This window comes from Balaenoptera borealis (assembly GCF_965194805.1).
Source record: "Balaenoptera borealis genome assembly, chromosome: 18".
NCBI lineage: Eukaryota > Metazoa > Chordata > Mammalia > Artiodactyla > Balaenopteridae > Balaenoptera > Balaenoptera borealis.
Window position 1 is genome coordinate 50456097 of NC_138877.1, and position 14422 is coordinate 50470518.

Genomic DNA, 14422 nt, shown 5'->3' on the forward strand with positions numbered 1-14422 from the left:
GTTGCTCACATCTTTTGGCCAGGTTAAAGGTATAGTTTATATATTGTCTCCTCAATAACCAATAAACTAGTTTTTTATATTTTTTTAAATAAATAGTTTTAAAATAAGTAATTTCCAGAATATCTGAATTATAAGTTAAGCTTAACCATTTACTGCCTGTGTTAAGAGTCTATTTGTCACTCTTAGAGGAAAACATAGGCAGAACATTCTATGACATACATCACAGCAAGATTCTTTTTGACCCAGCTCCCAGAGAAATGGAAATAAGAACACAAATAAACAAATGGGACCTAATGAAACTTAAAAGCTTTTGCACAGCAAAGGAAACCATAAACAAGACCAAAAGACAACCATCAGAATGGGAGAAAATATTTGCAAATGAAGCAACTGACAAAGGATTAATCTCCAAGATTTACAAGCAGCTCATGCAGCTCAATAACAAAAAAACGAACAACCCAATCCAAAAATGGGCAGAAGACCTAAATAGACATTTCTCCAAAGAAGATATACAGATGGCCAACAGACACATGAAAGAATGCTCAACATCATTAATCATTAGAGAAATGCAAATCAAAACTACAATGAGATATCATCTCACACCGGTCAGAATGGCCATCATCAAAAAATCTAGAAACAATAAATGCTGGAGAGGGTGTGGAGGAAAGGGAACTCTCTTGCACTGTTGGTGGGAATGTAAATTGATACAGCCACTATGGAGAACAGTATGGAGGTTCCTTAAAAAACTACAAATAGAACTACCATACGATCCAGCAATCCCACTACTGGGCATATACCCTGAGAAAACCATAGGTCAAAAAGAGTCTTGTACCAAAATGTTCATTGCAGCTCTATTTACAATAGCCAGGACATGGAAGCAACCTAAATGTCCATCGACAGATGAATGGATAAAGAAGATGTGGCACATATATACAATGGAATATTACTCAGCCATAAAAAGAAATGAAATGGAGGTATTTGTAATGAGGTGGATGGAGTTAGAGTCTGTCATACAGAGTGAAGTAAGTCAGAAAGAGAAAAACAAATACAGTATGCTAACACATATATACGGAATCTAAGGGAAAAAAAAGCCATGAAGAACCTAGTGGCAAGACGGGAATAAAGACACAGACCTACTAGAGAATGGACTTGAGGATATGGGGAGGGGGTGGGGTGAGATGTGACAGGGTGAGAGAGTGTCATGGACATATATACACTACCAAATGTAAAATAGGTAGCTAGTGGGAAGCAGCCGCATAGCACAGGGAGATTAGCTCGGTGCTTTGTGACCACCTAGAGGGGTGGGATGGGGAGGGTGGGAGGGAGGGAGATGCAAGAGGGAAGAGATATGGGAACATATTGTATATGTATAACTGATTCACTTTGTTATAAAGCAGAAGCTAACACACCATTGTAAGGCAATTATACTTCAATAAAGATGTTTAAAAAAAAAAAAAAAAAAAAAAGAAGTAAGAAAAAGAAAAAAAAAAAAAAAAAAGAGTCTATTTGTCAAAATATCTGTAGTACTATTCAGAGAAGAATGCAAATGTACAATTACCAGGGTTTAAATTGAGTGAAGAAAGTCAGAAACACTATTCCTGTCATTCTACTGTAAACTTGACAAAATGTTATTATCATTGTTTGTGAAGGATCTATAGAATTAGGTTTCTTTCTATATCTTAAAAAATATATACACACATAAATGTAGATATGTATAAACACTAACAGAATGTGGAATCCTACTAAATGTATTAGAAGAAAAACAGCTTAAGACACAGAATAGGAACTAAAATTTACTTATATAAATGTTAGTATACTAAATGAATTATAAAAGAATGACAGCTTAAGCTTAAAAATTTCCAACTTAAAGCTAAAATAGAAATAAGCTTTTCCCTAGAATATAACATTCATCCATATGATACAAATGCAGAAAGGAAGATGGATGAAAATCTGTAATGATGTATTTTCAAACTGTCAGTCAACAATGCCATCTTCAGTTATGTAAATGCTAAGTATGTTTCCCACATTCGAATTATATTACAGCTTACTGGAGGCTAAGTTACCCAACTGAACTCATTTTTTCTTAAAATCTGCTTTTTATTCTGTGTATTGGCATTAGGTAAGCATATAATCTTTCAAAACAAAGACAGAAAACTGGACACCATTCTAGACTGGCTCCTTCAACTGTGATTAGCAAGTCCTGTACAATTTTACTGCCTATGTGTTTCTAAACGTCTTCCTTCTTCTATACGTCCACTGTAATTTACCTTAGTATAAGCCCTACTCAGCTCTTCTCTGGAATCCCTGCCTCTAACGCTCTCCCTTTCTCCAGAACCTTTTTCATAATATTTTTAGTTATCTTTCACAAATGTAAGACTGATCATATCATTCTTTTTGTTTAAAATTCTGCAGAACTATATATGCCTTCATCTGCTCCCTCCATTTTACTCACTTCGCTCACAGGATAAAGTCTAAACTACTAAGAGTGGCTTACAAGACCCTTCATGATGTGGCCCCGCCCTCTCTAATGTAAGAAACCGCCACTAGGACACTTAACACTCTAAGCTACAAACGAGTGAAGTTTCTCAAGTGAATCATGTTTCCTAACATAATCAAATGAGTTGATTCATTTGAAGTGGTTAAAATGGTGCCTGTTATGTGGTGAATGACTGCCACGTGTTAGCGATTACCACATCTTCTCTTTCCTCAAACCACCAACACTTTCCCCATGCTAACTCTGAGTTGATGATGGCTTCCTATTCTACTGAGAAAACAAACAAAACATAAAACAAATGGACAACATTCTCAAGCTGCTAACACACTACACATTCTTTCCTCTCCTGTTATGATGGGTCACCTATTTCTGCTCCTACTTGGCCAACCTTTCCCCTTTGCGCTACATCCCATCCCCTCTCCCACGGATGAATACTGTTCCAGCAATCCTCCCCTCTCTCCTGCATCGGCAATTTTTCTCTCTATTGGATCATTCTCATTAAAAAACAACCCTGATGTTACCTTTTCCCCATTAAAAAACCAAACCAAACAAAAATCTCCCCAGATCTCACATCCTCTGCCCTGGTTTCACTTTATGTGTTTTCCTTCCCTTTACAGTAAAACTTGACAAATTTATCTATAATAACTGTCTCCAATTTCTCTTCCCCACTTTCTCTTGAACCCACTCTAATCGAGCTTTGGCATCTCATCCGACTAGAGTTGCTCTCATCAAGATCATCAGTGACCTCCACGTTGCTAAATCCAATGGTCCATTCTCAATCCTCACTTTACCTGACCCATCAGCAACATCTGATACAGCCTGTCACTATTTCCTTGAAATACTTTCTTCACTTGGCTTCCAGAAACACCACACTGATTTGGTTTTCCTCCTATTTCTATGGCCACTTGTCAGTCTCTTCCCTGAAGTGCCCCAGGGCTCAGTCTTTAGGCATCTTTTCTTTTCTCCCTATACCTACTTTCCTGCTGCTTTAATCCACCCTTAGGGCAACTCTCAAATTATTCTGCTATAAGCCAGTGAACTCCCAACTTATGTGTCCTTCCCAGACAGTTCCCTTGAACTCCAGGGTCTTACATTGATCTCAACTTGATATCTCCACTGGACTTAAAAGGAACCTCAAACTTAACGTATCTGATCATTTGCAAACACGGTGACAATTATTCCTATCCCTGTACCATGCCCCTTTGCAGCAACTCCAAGCAAGAAGTGAAGTCCACGTCTCCGTCCTTGAACATAAGTGTCTTGCTTTGACCAACAGAGTATGGCATATGCGATGCTGTGTCAGTTTCAAGCCTAAGCCTCAAAAGACTGTACATGCTTTTGTGTTTGCAGAATCCTGCAATGTCCATGCAGACAAACCCAGGTTAGCCCACTGAATGACAAGAGATATTTGGCCTAGTCACCCTTTTCATGCCAGCCAATCCCCAAGGAAAAAATACCTGGCTGACCTACAGATGCATGAAGGATCCCAGGCAAGATCACAACAACTGCCCTGCTGAACCCAGCCTACTCTGCTAACACACAGAATTGTGAGCTAAAGAGTGCTTGTTTTAAGTCATTAAGTTTTGGGGTGGTTTGTTATGCAACAGTAGCTTACCAATATAATGTCCAAAATTAAGCCTTTGTTATTGCCCCCCAGACCTAGTTCTCCTACAGTCCCCATATTAAATGGAAATTACATTCTTCCCAATGCCTAGGCAAAAATCTCAGATTTGCCCTCCACTATTTTGGTATTCTCATTGTTTATTCAATCTTTAGGCAAATCCTGTTGATTCCCCTTCAAAATATATCCAGTATTCCATGATTTAATACCATCTCTTCGGCTACTACTCTGGTAAAGCCACCATCATATCTCACCTGGATTACTGTGAAAGCCTCCCAAACTGGACTCTTTGCATGACCAGTACTTAGAAGAGTGCCTGACATGTAGATGGTGGTCAATAAATATTTTTGAGTCAATGGATCCCGAAAACTTAGCTCATGCTATTCTTAGAGAGGAAATACACCTGTAACCTCCTTCCCCACCCCCACTGCTGCCTGATAAATTCCTATGAGTCCTTCAACACTCTGATTAGGGGCCACGTCTTTGTCTAATGCCTTCTCTAACCTTTCCTAGCTGAGTCAGCAGCTTTTCCTCCTATGTTTCCAATGCATCCTGTGAATATTGCTCCTCCAGACTTAAAATAATGCCATCATTTTTTTCAACATGGCTGCCTTCCTCAGTATTCCAAAAGCCCTTCAAGATCAGTGATAATATTTTCTTTACGTTATTGCTCCCTATAGCCTAGCATAGACTAGACATTTAACAAACGCAGGTAAACAGATGATGGAAGAATAAATGACCCATCTGAAGAAGAATGGTAATAAAGGGTGGAATAAATTTAGTAGCCAATAAGGAGATGGGAGCAAAGGGAGAGACAAAAGGTCAGATCTGGTCAGGAGAAAGCAAACAGATGCACTCGGGCACACTGTCTTATAAACAACAGCAGCGTTCTCTGTGGTCTAAATTCCTAGGATGAAGTGAGGGCTGATGAAGAGGGAAAGGAACATGGGTCAAAGCTTTCCTACCACAGAGAAGATGGAGACACTGAGTGAAGATATATTCTGGCCCGTGACTGAAATGACAAGGATTTGTAGGGATGCTAGAGATGTTAGAGCCCAAACTGAAATAAATATGTTGGCCATTGTGACAGATGCTACCGGTTCAAGTATGAAAAATTTTACTGCACTTGACTATTTGATTTTACAAAATCTTTGTTGATATCATCCTTTAATTTTCCTTAACAAAAATTATAAAGAGGAAAAGGGTCTGAGAAATCAGCTTAGTGTCACAAAACTAACTGGAGGGAGAAGAACAGAGATTAAAACACAGGTCTCCTTCCCAAGTCAAGGGCTCCATCCATGCCACAGCTCACACCAGGCAAGCAAATAAGTAGACAGATTCTGGGCTGGGATTATAATCCAGGATAAAAATGAAGTCTAAGTCTTAGAAAAAACCTGGCTTTTATACTGATATTCATACTAACATCTGAATGTAGTGTTACCATATGAAGAATTAATCTCAAAGCAAATAATGAAGTTAAGCTGTGAAAATGTACTGAGGAGTACCTAGGAAACCTCATTGGTGCCTTTCCTGCAACTCACTCCACAGAGAATAGACTGCTCTCTCTGAGACTGTGATTGCCTCCACTTTGCCTTGGAGCATGAGAGATGTTAAATGTTTGCATCAAAAGGCAATATCAATATCAACAGATAACGTTTATTAGGCACCTCATTTTATGGATGAGGTAAAAAGGGCTCAGCTGCATCAAGTAACTTAACTAAATAAGCGGCTGGAGAGGAAATTTGAGCTTAATGTCTTTCCATCACTACATCTTTACAAGCTAAGTAAGTAAACACAGTGCTTTAGTATATGTTAGTATTCTTGAACACAAACCAATATGCATGCAGATACTCAGGTGGACTCTTTTGTCACATTTAGCAAAAGTTTTGTCTCATTTGAGAATGTGATTATGGGTATAACAGAAAAACTCGTTGCAAAGTAACCTAGAGCTCTCAAATCTGGGCTTGAAAGTACGACATACTTTGATATATATATTATATGTTACATATTTAAAATCTCTGGGAGAATCGTAAACTGTCTTAATGTTCTATTTACCATTTTTTTCTACAAAAAAAATAAAAGCAAATTATTTAGCTCCTTGGACAGCAGCTAGAAAATGTTTATATTAAACACAGTCACGTGAAATACAGTTTTTCAGTTGGAGGATCTTTCGTAAAATTCCATCAGTATAAACTCAGAATTATTAGATATCACATCAAGACATTATAGTTAAATTTAATTACTACTGACGTATTCTTCCTCTATTTTGAAGATGTACTCTAAGTAAATACAGGAATATCAATCATAAGATAACAAGAAACACATGATCTTAAACTCATAGTTTACACTGAAGAAATGATCATCTTAGGCATTTACAGTCAATAAATACTCCCTGAATGCTTACGATGTGTAAGATATTGTCAGAGGATATGGGACTTAAATAAAATGATGCTTTCAAAAGACATGAGGAAAGATAATGAAAATATAGAATGTAATATTCTTAAAAGTAAGCGGGCACCTATATCATTCCCCACCTCAGTCCACTAGAAACTTACTGCCAAGTTGCTTACCAATTCTAAAACCTACATAAATACTTTTGAAATAAAAAAGTAAATTATGGAACAGTAAAGGAAAAGTTTATATACACATCTCTCTTCTCTCTCATGCCTTTGCACACATATAAATATGGTAAGACAAGGAAAATGTGTGACTTTTATTTCTATAATTATTCTATTTCACTAGAATAACAGTTGAAGTAATTTGTATGTATATATGTATGTGTGCATGTATAAAATAATTTTGCAACTTAAAAAAATTACCAAATGAATTTAATGTGTCAGATTATTTTCAATTCCAAAGATTAATTTTAAAAAACCCCTATGTTTCAGGGGAAAAAAAAACCCTAAAGAAATACTGATTAATAATGCTCATAAAGTTGACATGTGGAGCAGTTTATGTATGTCCCTACTTTATGTATGTCATCTACTTAGCTGGGAACTTGAGTTACAGTATTTAGGAAACCTTTTCCTTTTAAACCATGCTACATTCTTAAACTATGGAGGGGAAAATAACCAATCCAAACAAAGCTAATACTCTGGATGCTAGCACCAAATGGAAATAGAAATTTAAAAACTATATATTAAAGAACAGATTTTTACATTACTTATTAGTAGGCAAAGCTAGATATTTAAAAACATGGCCTCCTTTGTAGTCAGGAGAACTGCACTCATGTTCTGACTCTACCACTTACTATGTATGTTTCTAGGGCATATCATTTATCCTCTTTAAGCCTCCGTTTCCTTAACTGTAAAATGGAGACATTATCTCAAATGAGGATGTATTAAAGTGCTCAAGGACAGTAGTAAGTACATAGTGGTGACTTATCAGAATACGCAAGAACTAGTAAATACAGTCTTCTATACATAATATTTTATTCAATATTTTAGAATCACAAAAGTGTAAGACAAAAATGATTCTCATTTTACTAATTAGTAAAGGGAAGTTCAGTATAAATAAGCCATCTTTTAAAGCAAGATGAAATGCTAGTGTGATGGACAGCAGTGAAATTCAGGAAAGAATATCTTACTCAGGTAGTTTTAACTCTGCCATATTTAATTTTCCTATGATGAAATTACTACAATTCTAATATATCTATAAAACATTAAACTATTTTTAGATTCCACACTTGTTGTTAGTTGTGCTAAAGATTAAGCCTTCTGGTTTCTGGAATTGGGTAGTCAAACTTCAGTGGTATTCTGCTGAGAATAAGAAGTCTGTATCATTGGAGTACATGCAAGTAATGATTCAGAAAACTGGTCATTTTGAGACATTTCTAGGCCAGGATTTCAAATTTGCTCCAAGATGGTGGTAAAGGAAGTGGTGGTATTGATAACACTTAGACACAATATGGACAAAATTATATTGACACAATGTCAGTTAGAAACCTATTATCCTTTAAAAGAGGCAAATCTGATTTCCTTATGGTCTTTACATTTTGTTTTACAATATTTTATTAAGTAATTTGGTAAAATAAAAACAGTAATTATACTTTTTTTTAGAGAAGTTTTTGAGAAGACTTGCAATAACCCTTTAGGTAGAACAAAACGGTTCTTATTCCTTAGTTCTCTTGTCTGCTGCCACTATGACATTATCAGGGTAATTTCTCTTTTACAATTTTATGTTTAATATGAATTTTCTGCCTGGTTATGATGGGTTTTTTTCCATTTTATTTCCTTGTCCTTACCTTTAAAACTTCCTGCAACCTGGGTACATCTAAATGTAAAGTGTCTGTCACTCCATTAAATGGGTAAACTAAGTCTTCACTTCTCTTTCATTCTTCTATAATGCTTATCAAGGAAGAAAAAACTATTTCACACACATGACACTATTATGTTTCCTTGAAATTCTTCTTTTAAGAGACATTAAAGTGAATATTACACATGAATAGAGATGATTAGCTAGAAATTGATACTACTTATATTTACAAACTAATTTCATTAATTGAACTTGCCTAATGTATAGTGCAAACCTAAAAAAGTTTATACTCTTGTATACTCTTTTCCTAAGATAGATAATAATATCATTTGCTAACTATACACCACCCTGGTTCCTAATAAAAACTACAACAGCTGGCATTCTCTTAAGTAATCCTAGTAATAGCTATAAAAGTATTTTTGTAGAAAAATAACTTAGGTCTAAGTGTGGATGTATTTTATTAAAGTAAAGCAAAGAGGTCATGCATTTGAATTCAAACAAATGGGTGTACAAGCTGAGACTTCCACAAACTCTCTCAATTCAGTGAGTGTGTTTATATACTGTATAGCCAATATGTGAACTGAAGGCCAAGAAGAGCATATTGTTGTCATACTAGGAGGCTTGAGAAGTTTATGGGGAAGCCTCAGGAACTTATTAAGAAAAAAAGAAGACTCAGGTAAATGTAATTTGTTTTGGGTCTGTTTTCCAGATCAGTATGAATTACTATCATGGATAAAGGGCTAGAACAATCCTAGAAGGCAGAACTGGAATCAACTGATTGGTTTAACTTATTAAGAACAACAACAACAACAACAACAACAAAAAACAAGAGAAGAAACAACAATGTGAGAACATTTGGAAACCTAAGTTGCTATACATTTCACAGACACCAAATTCACCTAAAAGAAACAAACAAACCTGCCCAGTACAGCCTCTCCTCCACCCACTGGTATAGTGAAATAGGTTCATTCTCTTGGGGCATCTCTAAGTAACAAAAATTCAGTGTAAAACAATGAAAGTTATCCTTATAACTGATGCTTACCATAGTCGTGCATATTATAAATTTTTTTTTAAATCAATGTTTTCTTAATATATTTTATAGTATGATTTGCTTATTCTGGAATTAGAATAGAAAACATAAAAGTCATATTTTAATAACTACACTTAATAAAAAAATGTGATTAAAAACAAATGTCTTAGCTGCAGAATGTCTTAGGTCAGAACAGCTTAAGTGCTTCAAAAATGTGGGAAGGGATAACATCCTCATTAAATAAAACCAGTTAGGTGAGTTGATAAATAATTAGTAACTGATAAACAACTCAGAACAAAGCTTCAGAAATGGTTTGATGAGGCAGGTTAAGGCTGACAAGACTTACTCTGAAGCTGAGGCTGCTGGAAGGAAAGGGGCTGTCCGAACACAAATGGGCTGTGGACTAGGGAAGAGGGAGGTTTTGCAGCTTGATCAAAGATGGAAGGAGCTGGGAGATTGGGCCGTGACTGAATGGAATTCAATATGGCACTCAGTTGGTCACCTGCAGTGGGCAAAACAGTCAAAACTAAAACTTGTTATTAATTAACATCCAAAATGGCAAAGTAAATGGTGCTTTATGACATTCAGATAAAGTTAAACACTAAATAAAACAATGCCAATTCAGAACTGTTGTGGAAGTTGGTGACTGTTATTCTCAAATTAGGGACCGAATGTTGTATGTTGTTTTAATAATGGAAGCACCCAGACAAATTTTATATAATGGCTCACCTACAAAAACAAATCCATTTAAATTCATATACAACATCTAGCAGCAGCATGAGAGAATACAGAGTCTATGAAGTAAGTATGATAAGTTGATTCAATACCATATAAGTATAAAGGAAGATCTAAGTCAATGATGTCTTCTGTGCAGTACCTGACATTGACTATTATCACCCTGCCTCATACGCAGTACACTTCATGCAGAAAATATGCAAATAATATGAACAGTTCAATGTAGGACTGAAGGGAGGCAAAGTATATGTTATTAACTTAGTAATACATTTATATTACAGTTATAAATTAGCATTTTCTTTTTTAAAGTTGTTATTGCCAAAGAAATTATATATTTTTAAAAGCATGAACTCTTTTGCTTGGCTAGGCAATGTAAAAATTTATAAAAGACCTATAAAAAGAAAAGGAATATGAGGTACCTTATTTGAATAGTATCTCAAACATGAATTCTGACATTTTCTTCAAAATTAAATACAAAGGACATTAACAGAAAAGTACTTTTAAAAATATGAAATGATATAATTGGATGGATGATAGCTCCTTATTTATGAGAATATAAATATTAAATAGTTTAAATGATGCTGAAGAAGAAGGGTGGGGGGGGAAACCATATCCAGACTAACTGATGCAGAAACCAGAAAACAGTACCTTTCCAGGCATATTCTCTAGATATAATAAAGTTTCATAAGTAAAATTTTAAATGAAACACCAACAAGAAACAGATTAATATGGAAAGAACTGTGCACACAAGCTACATATCTTTACTTAAAAAAATTAATGCTGCAGATTAGAAAAGGATTTTAGAGGTGATGAAGAATTTTATAAAATTGTTTTAAGGAAAAAGAATTTTTGCAAAAAACTGTTGCTTGATGTTGGATAGCATAAAGAGTTAAAGAAAATGGGAACTATAATTAAAGGTAAGATAATAAATAAAGATTAGATATATTTAATCAGATGAAAGTTTCTTAATATTTCTTCACTCCATCTAAATATTTTAAAAGCCTATTAAGAAGTACATTTAAGAAGTGCTATTTTTGAACAATATTAGCAAAATCACTTTTAAAAAGTAATACATTATTTCTAATTAATAACAAATGTTCTCAGCAATGTTTGTCTCTATTGAAAGTTGATTTCTATTCTTATGATGTTTTAACAAATTCTGTTTTAAAGACTGATTTAATGTGATAGCCACCAGGACAATTTAGACATTTTAGAGACTGAAAGCATACAATTTGAATTAAACATGGCTTTAAAACAGATTACTATACAAGTACATAGTGGTAAGTAAACACTGAGATTTTAATTTAAGGACTGGGAACGGCAGAAGGAAAGGGACACGAAGGAAACACCACAAAGCATTTACCCTACTTAAGCATGAAGGTCTAGTTTAAGTTAGTTGAAATCTGAGCTACCAGAAATGAGCAAGCAGATAGTACCCAAGCCTGTAGGATAGAACAACCCAATATAGGAGGAAGAGCCAAAAAGAAATCTTGTAGCTAAGGCTTCCTTCTTAATAAAAATACTTTGTGGAAAGTAATAAAGGTATCAAACAGAAAGTGGTTTTATTTTAAATTGAATATTTCCTCTATACTGATGTAATTCTGTATCTTGTTGACTATTTCATTATTTCACTTGCTCTGCAAGTCAGGTATTAAAACAACTGTATTTGTGTCTGGAAATCAAATCTCATGAATTAGTTTAAATAACATTTTAAAGTAAAAGTATTTCCATGTAGGCTATCTTCTCCTTCCTACCCATTGTCCAGCTGTATGCTACCTTCTGACAGTATCGTCGATTTTGAAGCTAAGAGTTAGGATCAGGTTATAAGAAAGCATGTGAATGTGTCCAAATTTACATACAAATGGAATTTTGGATGAAATTCGAGCATAAATTACTCCAAAATAATTATTATTTGGACTGCCCATGATGCTGGTCTCTTCTATTAATGCAACCGAAACAAGTTGTATACATTTTATATCCATATGGCTTAGGGGTTTTGTTTTTCTTTTTACAATTTTTTGGTTTCATTATACATACCAAACCCAAAGCTATCATCTCATGTAATTCGAAATTAACTAAGATAACTTGATTAGACATTGAAAACCACACATGTTTAATAAAGCTCATGTGCAATATTACTTAAAAATATTACTTAAAATATTTTGATTTTAAATGGATCATTTTGGAAAGTTCTTTTTTGCTCATTAACATTTAATAATAACTGGATGATAAAGAAAAGTTCTTCTACTGGATATAGTGACACAGAATCTTTATGATGTGAATTCAAAATGAGTGTCTACAAAATAAGAACAGGTAAGCAAGAACTATAAACTTAAGCTAAAATGGCTAAAACCAATACTGTAAAAAGAACACCGTCGTAAACATTTTGATTGTTAGTTTTCTAGGAACAAACTTAAAGTTTTGTGGGTGAACAGTAATAAAAATGGTTATAAGAGAAGGTAATAAAAATATTACAGTTAGGTAAGTAAAAGACTCACTTAAAACACTTACCTTTATTATTTCCGAGTCCATAATCAAATCCTTGGGCACTGCAACTTGCCCCTTTATTAAAAGCTTGTACTGAGAAAGGGCTTGGAGGAGGAGTTTGAGAATTTTGATCCAGAAGAACTTGTTCTACAATAAAAGGAACATCTATAAAATTAGTTTCTTATGTGCTATTCCCCATTTATAAAGAGAGAAAATTGCAAGAAAGATTTTTATGATGGTTAAATTTTAAAATAACCTCACATTTAGATTTGATAATAGGTCTACCAATTAGGTCACTGACACCAACAAAGTATATGACAAAATCTTTGTTTTCATCAATCAAAATCACTATAATATTTAGAAATGGGATATGCTCTTATGGAGTCAATTTGCTTTTATTGTGCTATTAACATTTGCTATTATTGCTTTTTTTTTGCTTTTATTGTGCCATATATATATGGCAAAAAATCATTAAGTGATCACAGAGAAATTTAAACTTCTCTTACACCTCTTTTCGGGTTGAGTATATATCTTAGTAGAAACGATATCCTAATTTAAGAAGCATTTTATCTAAAAAGAACCTTCTACCTTCTAAGTATATGGGAATACAATTTCCCATGGTAAAACTCACTCCTTAGTATAGAAAGTATTTTACATTTTAACAATAATAGCTAACCTTACCATCTGATAGCTTTGTTATTTCTTCACTTAGCTTTCATATAGAACTCATAAAGTATCTTCACTTTGTAAGTGAGAAAACCAAGGCACAGAGATATTAGGTAATTTGGCCAAGGTCATACAACTGAAAAGTTAAGAGCTGGCATTTGTACCCTGGCAGTCCAGTCCCAGAGTCTACTCTTACACATTATGCTCATTGCTAGTTAAAATGATTACTAAGCTAGAAAGACCCTGACAGTCACTTAAACCATTCTCAGATTATTTAATTATGTCTTATATAAACCTGATCTCGCTTTAGGTTATTTTCATTTATATTTGAATATCCCTATATAATGAAAATGTTTAAGAATTTATGAATATGTAATAATTATATATGTAGTAAGTATACTGTAAATGGGAAAGTTATTTTGTAAGATGTCTGATTTACATGAAATGAAGACTTTTGCTTTTCAAAACATAATGAAGAATAGTTCTACCATCTCAGGACATTATTTTATGATGACATCATCTATGACTAAGAAACACTGGTCTGTAAAGACAAGGGAGGAAGTAGGTTCTCAAATTGGGTTCAGTGGATTACTGATGCAGTGTGGTGTAATGAGCACAGCATTTGAAACATGAATGAAGATTCTGGCTCAAGTCTTTCACCCGCCCTGTTTCCAGTGGTATAACCATAGGCAAGTCATTTTAAATTCTATGAGCTTAGAAATGTAAAATGAAGATTATATAACCGATCTCAAAGGCTTGCTGCGGGGAAAAAGAGGAGAATGTTTAATGTACCATGTTAATATATCTAAACGTACTCTGTCATTCACACAAATTCCAAACCTTTCTTGAATCTATTTATATACTATGGCCATATTACCTCTTGGATAATAGTTATTATAACTTTATACTCTTTTGGATAAAGAAGCATATTCATTTAATTGTCTGACCCTCTCCTATAAATTCTGGGATTTGGTAGAAAAGTCTATGTTGGGCCTATCCACTTATTTTGATGTCCTAACTAATACTTTTGTGACTCAACTTGTATATTTAGAAAATTTAGTGAGCAACTAGTATGTGTGAAAACTGCTTTAGAACTAGGAATACAAAGATAAAAAACCTGTGCCTGTCCACAAGGGAC

The 14422-nt window shown here is 34.3% G+C and overlaps 1 protein-coding gene across 16 annotated transcripts in view; it reads right to left on the reverse strand.

Moving 5' to 3' along the window:
- The window catches only part of MYCBP2 (MYC binding protein 2), a 269957-nt gene that overhangs the window by 53866 nt on the left and 201669 nt on the right, over nucleotides 1–14422 (reverse strand). For 10 of the 16 annotated variants that reach the window (XM_082365884.1, XM_082365890.1, XM_082365877.1 and 7 more), the window contains 2 exons: nucleotides 12643–12765; nucleotides 9743–9922 (listed from right to left, as the gene is read on the reverse strand). In XM_082365884.1, the coding sequence (XP_082222010.1) occupies nucleotides 9743–9922; nucleotides 12643–12765 (303 nt within the window). The remainder of the gene's footprint in view (nucleotides 1–9742; nucleotides 9923–12642; nucleotides 12766–14422) is intronic. The other 6 variants (XM_082365882.1, XM_082365886.1, XM_082365887.1 and 3 more) reach the window with 2 other exon arrangements.